General features: G+C 31.0%; 1 protein-coding gene across 1 annotated transcript in view; it reads right to left on the bottom strand.

Annotated features, from left to right (window-relative positions):
* Window positions 1-3,406: 3,406 nt before the first annotated feature.
* Window positions 3,407-6,625, bottom strand: part of LOC117175332 (odorant receptor 46a-like) — a 16,999-nt gene continuing 13,780 nt past the window's right edge. The window contains exons 5-6 of the mRNA XM_033365041.1: window positions 3,765-3,920; window positions 3,407-3,678 (exon numbers count right to left, since the gene is read on the bottom strand). Of these exons, the coding sequence (XP_033220932.1) occupies window positions 3,622-3,678; window positions 3,765-3,920 (213 nt within the window). The 3' untranslated portion in view covers window positions 3,407-3,621. The remainder of the gene's footprint in view (window positions 3,679-3,764; window positions 3,921-6,625) is intronic.

Here is a 6,625-nt window from a genome sequence, read left to right as displayed (position 1 = left end):
CACGTGGAAGGCTGGTTTTTGGGAAAAACTATAATGAGAAGGAAATTTTCAAGTTCTATTTAATTAATTTGGAGTTTTAAATCATTCTTACACGTGTTTTCTAAGTTATATTATTTTTTATGCTTTTTCATACGTTTAAATGTTCTGCTGCATACGTTTACGTGGAAGGGTAGTTTTTAGGGAAATTATAATAAGAGGGAAATTTCCAAGTGTAATGTAAATAATTTGGAGTTCTAAATCATTTTCACATTGTTCAAGGCGGTCTTCCAAGGTTTAAAACGTTTTTGTTCACGAGAGGTGGGTATTTATGACTTAGGGGTACTTTTTGGGAAACGTATTAATATTATTGGCGAGAAAAAAATGAGCAAAAAATATGAACAAACCGTGTTTTCTAAGTTGTATTATTTTTTATGCTTGTTTCATATGTTTATATGTTCTGCTGCATAAGTTCACGAGGAATGGTAGTTTTTAGGGAACTTATAATAAGAAGGAAATTTTCAAGTGTGATTTAATTAATTGGGAGTTGTCAATCACTCTTATATTGTGCAAGGTGGTCTTCTAACTTTTAAAACGTTTTGGGTCACGAGGGGTATGTATGTATGTCTTGGGGTGGTTTTTGGGAAACGTATTATATATAATCGGAAAAAACAAAATAGCAAAAAATTATCAACGAACAGTGGTTTCTAAGATTTATTATTTTTAATGCTTTTTTCATACATTTATATGTTCTGATGTATACCTTCACGTGGAAGGGTAGTTTTTGGGAAAAACTATAATGAGAGTTAAATTTTCAAGTCTCAAGTATTGAAGTGGGTGCCCTAAATCATGTTTACATTCCTGATGGCGGTTTTCCCTCTTTTAAAACGGTTTTGATCACAAGAGGTAAGTGTGTAAGACTTTGGGGTAGTTTTTTGGGAAACGTTATATATGTCATCAGAGAGCAAAAAAAAGCAAAAACATCTCCATTAATCGTTTATTTCATTAAAATAATTTTTAGTGAGTTTTTGTAGGTGGCAGCGCGGAGTGGACGTCCTGCTAGCGCCGCCACCGTTTTCTCCGAAGTTTAAAGAGCAAAAAAAAATTTTTTCAGCATAAAATTAGCAAAAAAAAAAGCAAAAAATATGTCATATTCCATTTTGTAATTTGCCTTGGTGGCGGCGCTGAGTGGACGGACCTTGATTATAGAGCATTGAAATGCGCAGAAATGTATGTCCCGAAATTCTCTCTTCACAACAGTATTTTTCTTGGGAAAATGGGCACATGCCACTGTCTTGTGTACAAAACAATTGTAGCTGCGTTACAAGTTCAAGATAAGTCCTGGTTAGGATTCGCAAAATTTTTCTTTCAAACGCCATTTCGCCGGAACTTATAAATCTTGTCAAGCAGGAATATTTTGTGCGTTTTTTGTATTAGCACAGAAAAAACTGAAGTTTCCATTTGAACCGATTTTTCTTATCAAAGGAGCTGCAACAAAAATAAAACCCAATTGCTGAAAAGGAACCCAAAACGATAAATGAGCTCTAAGTGATACCACACTTGGAGTTCGAAAGGATTGCAAATGTAATTGGGCCTATTGCAAAAGAACCTATTTTTCGCTTTGCCCACTTGGACATTATTTTTAATTAATAACACAATATTTACCTTACAGCACACAGGTAATCGAATTCTGATGGACATTGCTTAATGAACATAATTAACTTATAATATTTATTACCGCAACTAAAATAGATATAATGAATTGATAAATATTATTTGCAGGTTATGTAGCTAACTTTTAAATATAAAGGTTTGTTCATATCAGTGCTCACAATCTTGAGAACTCTTTGAACTGCGCTTGCGGCGCGTCGGCAACACGATTGGTTACTGTTGGTACGCTGATTTTGAATATTTTCGATATTCAAATCTGATATTTATAATAAATAATTATTAGGAAATGCATTAACAGTAATATCTTAATCCTAAAATAAGATTTTGAAGTGACAGATTAAAGTTTAACTCGATTTTAATTAAAAAGACGTTGTGAATTCAGAGTTCAGAAAAGGGAAGCATTTTTTTAGCATAATAATTAATCTTGTCTCTGCCGAGTTTCTAATTTTTATTTTATTTTATTTACTACTATTGAACCTAACATAAAATCAATAAAGTTACTAAAAATAAATTGAACATTTGGTTTTTCCTGAAGTCAAAATGAAAAACGTTTTTCGCAATAAAATCACAATGATTGTTCATCTACCACTCAAAAATTCTATTTTAGGATTAATAAATTACTTTTGAAGCATTTCCTAATAACTATTTATTATAAATATAACAATTTAATATTTATATAATTTAAAATGTGCGAGCTTAAAGCAATAAATCGTGTTTCTGGTGCGACGCAAGCGTAGTTCAAAAGGTTCCCAAAATTGGGAGCACTGATTCATATGCAAGAAAAGTTTTCTCTTAAGTCATTGGTCGGTAAACTTATTCTGTATGCTCACATTCATAAATAAGTCATTATCAATAATATTCCATTATTAAAAAAGGAATCTTGCATTAACCCTTTTAAATTTCTTTCTTTATATCAAGAAAATACCCTAAGTATATTTTCAATTTTATAAAGTAATTATAACGAACAGTTTGCTTTTCCGGCATATTCTGTAAATAGCAAACTTACCAACTCGACTTTGCAAGCGGTTGGCTTGTTGGCCTTGATGCTGTTGATGCTGTTCTTTTAAAGTGCGCTCTAAACGAACCCATTTGGATCTCTACAGGTATCTATTGGAGATCAAGTTCCAAGTGACACCAACTTTCATTTCAGCCGCGACATGAGTGAACTCGTAGTTATTTCTGTGAATATAAGTATATGAACTTTTTTATGTTCATGGATGTTTCGTGCAATTTTTATAAAAACTGATTTTTATTTCAGCTTGGTACAAAAAAACGAGATTGCGTCAATTTTCTTTTACTTTGATATGCATTATAAAGTGGAGTCTTAAATTCTTCCAACATTTGAGAAATATTGTTGCTATTGTTATAAGTAAGAAATACCAACATCGTAGAGCAAGTTTTATATGGAGAACCTAAATTCAAATTTAGAGATAGCAAATTTCAAAAAAGGTTTTAACTTTAATGTAACTTTCAGAACATTATATGAAGTTCAATATGACCAATAATCTGTGCAATTATATAATTTTTGTTCGGCACCTCTACGCGAATTATTTTGTGCTTGATCAGAACCTTAAAATTATTCATACGGCTGATTGAAGAAAACGAGTTCGGTCGAATAAGCACAAAATTTGTTTACTTAATCCAACTTTAGTCATTTTTTAATCAACCAAACAATCTTGATAAATAAAAAATTTTTTACATTGTTCTCATAATGAAGCAGGTATTAGTTTTATGTAAAAACTTACTATCGCGGATTTCTTTAAAACTCCAAGTACCCAAAAAATGATGTGCATCACATGAATAAAGTGCCGAAGATTTCTTTCCCCTCATAAAATGCACTATTTATTTATGTCCTTTTCGTAGATTAGTCTTAAAACATTAAAATATTCTAATTATTTTACGTATATTTCTAAGTCTGCTACACTTTATTCATCACAATAGCTTTCTTTTGACTATTAATTTTCTATTATTTTCTCATTCTTCTGCCATCAATAATAGTAAATTATATGCCGAATAAGCTGATTTCATAATCTGAAAAATAAAAAATTACTTTTGGTTTTATAACAGTTCATTATATATAATTCAAAAATATAGGAATATTAAATAATTATACAGACCTTTACAAACGTTTCTAACGACATGATAATAATTGACATCCCAGATAAATACATAGGCTTAGAAGCTCGCATCATTATTAAAAGAAGATCCTTTTTTGCTTCATTTGATACGGAGGTCCAATTCATTTGGTAAATTGCTTCTACAATCGTCAAACTCTGTTTAATGTCAGAAAATTATGTTTTTAATTTGTTTTTAGAATCTGATAAGGTTTTTAAGATAATTTTATTTTAGGACTTAAAATATCATCCCGTTGCCGGCAGAGAATTACCCTGCTAATGAATTCCTTTTGTAAAGTATCACTAAAATAAATAGTTGAACGACGATTTGTGGTTTGTAAAACATATGAAAGGGGGAGGGTCGGTAAGGCCGGTTTTTGGCCTAATTTATTTTTGGACCAAAAAATCTGAAAAAATCATGGTAGTATCTTATAAGTATCCCGAGTCGATTGCACGCTAAACGGACTACCCTCCACCCCCCAGCCACCCCTACAACTGTACCCACCAACTGTATTTTCGAGAGATTTGACACTCTTAAACATGTGTTCTGAGGTTAGCTCGGGTTTACTATGGTTTTCGGGGTCGCCGAATACAAATCTGGCGTCCTTTGACTTTTATCGCTTCAGGTGCAAGGTCATTTGAAGGTCATTTGAAGGTCAAATCGAGAAAAAACGGTAAAAAAATTAAAAAAAATATGTTATAGGTTTTTGGGGTCGCTAATTACGAACCTGGTGTCCGCTGACCTTTATCGCGTCAGGTTCAAGGTCATGACCCCACAAACCTATAACATATTTTAAAAAATTTTTTTACCGTTTTTCTCGATTTGACCTTCAAATGACCTTCAAATGACCTTGAACCTGAAGCGATAGAGTTCAACGGATGCCAGATTCGTAATTAGCGACTGCAAAAACCTATAACGTATTTTTTTGGATATTTTTACCGTTTTCTCTCGATTTGACCTTCCAATGACCTTGAACCTGACGCGATAAAAGTCAAAGGACGCCAGATTTGTATTCCTATATTTTTAGGGGGTGGGGGTGGCTAGGGGGTGGAGGGTAGTCCGTTTAGCGTGCAATCGACTCGGGATACTTATAAGATACTACCATGATTTTTTCAGATTTTTTGGTCCAAAAATAAATTAGGCCAAAAACCGGCCTTACCGACTCTCCCCCTTTAGATAGATCTCAAAAAACTCTATTATTCATTTTAGTGAAGTTTAAAAAACATTTTCTCTCTTTATTTTAAATGCTTGCCTCCAGTCTCGGCTTTGTATCCTTGGCCTTATTTGTGATAAATAAATGGCCATCCGTAAATTTTATTACCAATTTCAGGGGTACAGTTCCATGATAACCTAATAAGTTTTAAAACCTCTTCCATATTTCAGACTTCACACTCTTTTCTCTACAAACCTCTTCCCGTTTTTCAAATTCTTTTTTTTCCCCGCTTTCAAGAAAATAACCCTTTCACTCGTTTATCGCTTGAATATACTGAATTAATAGAGCACAGTAAGAATTTCAAACAATCTTTGGTTAACGACTCTACCACTTAATTGAAAATATAATTATTTTTGTTTAGAATGCAAATATTTGGTTAAAAAATCATCTTTGTTTGGCCTAAAATTAAGCAGCATATTAAACGTTGAACTCTTTTTTTTCAAAATGCGATTTTTGTTGAAAAATTCATCCTTTTAGTTAAAAATTAATATCTTTGTTTGAAAATACATTTTCATTTTGGTTAAAAATGAATTTTTTAAACTAAAAATTTAATTACTGATTTCTAGTTGAAAATTCAACTATATGGTTGATAATTTATGTTTTATGTTGAAAATACTTCTTTTTTTGGCAAAAAATAAATCTTAGTTGGAAATTCATCCTTTTTGTTCAGAAATGTAAACGCTTGATTGTAAATAAACTTGTTTTGTTCGAGAATTCAAATATGTTTTTAAAATTCGTCTATATGGTTAAAAATTCGTTTTTTTGGTTTGAATTTCAACTTAGTTGAAATTTGAAATACTTTTTGGAAGACTGATTTCTTTAAAATTCACCTCTTTGGTTGAAATTTTAACTATTCCATTTTTTGTTATTGAAATTTATCCTTCGCAAGTTAAAAATCAATTATTTCGTAGAAAATTGAAGTGTTTTGTTAAAATTTCGTTTCCTAGTTAGAAAATTAATCCTGCTAATACAAAATTCACCTTTTTTATTCAAAATACAACTATGTCGTTTAAAATACGTGGTTTTTATTCATTCAAGCGGTTTAAAATTCGTTTTCTTCATTGAAAATTAATTTTTCAGCTGAAATTTTGGAAATTAACTTATTTGGTTAAGAATTTAACTATTTTGTTAGACATTCTTTTTTTTCGTTTTCATTGAACTGGTTAAAACTTCGTCTTTTGGTTGAATATAATTATAATTATTATGGTAGAAAAGTAGTCTTCCTGATTGAAGAGCGTCTGTTGACCTATTATTTGAAAATTTCTTTTCGTAGATGAAAAATTCAACTATTCTGAGAGCTTCATCTTAATTGGTCGCCCATTCCGCTTTGTTTAAAATTGGACCTTCTGGAATGATGATCAATTTTTTGTGTGTGAAAAAAGTCATAATTTTTTGTAGAAAATGAACTTTTACTTGGAAAATTCAGCAGTTTACGAAATGAATCGTCTTCTTGGGTTTATAATTCAAATATTTGGTTTGAAATGCAATATCTCATGATTTAAAATCTTAGAAGTCTTAAGTGGTTAATATTAAATTAAATCTGAGGCTTACCTTAATTTTTTCGAATGAATTTATTTCCTTACTGTCATGAAAAATTACTCTATTTTCTTGTTTTGAGAGAATGTTAGGCTACGCTACTTTTTGTTAGAA

Source organism: Belonocnema kinseyi, chromosome 6, assembly GCF_010883055.1.
Source record: "Belonocnema kinseyi isolate 2016_QV_RU_SX_M_011 chromosome 6, B_treatae_v1, whole genome shotgun sequence".
Classification (NCBI taxonomy): Eukaryota; Metazoa; Arthropoda; class Insecta; order Hymenoptera; family Cynipidae; genus Belonocnema; species Belonocnema kinseyi.
Note: the sequence above shows the minus strand (reverse complement) of the source record. Positions and strands in the feature narration are given on the sequence as shown.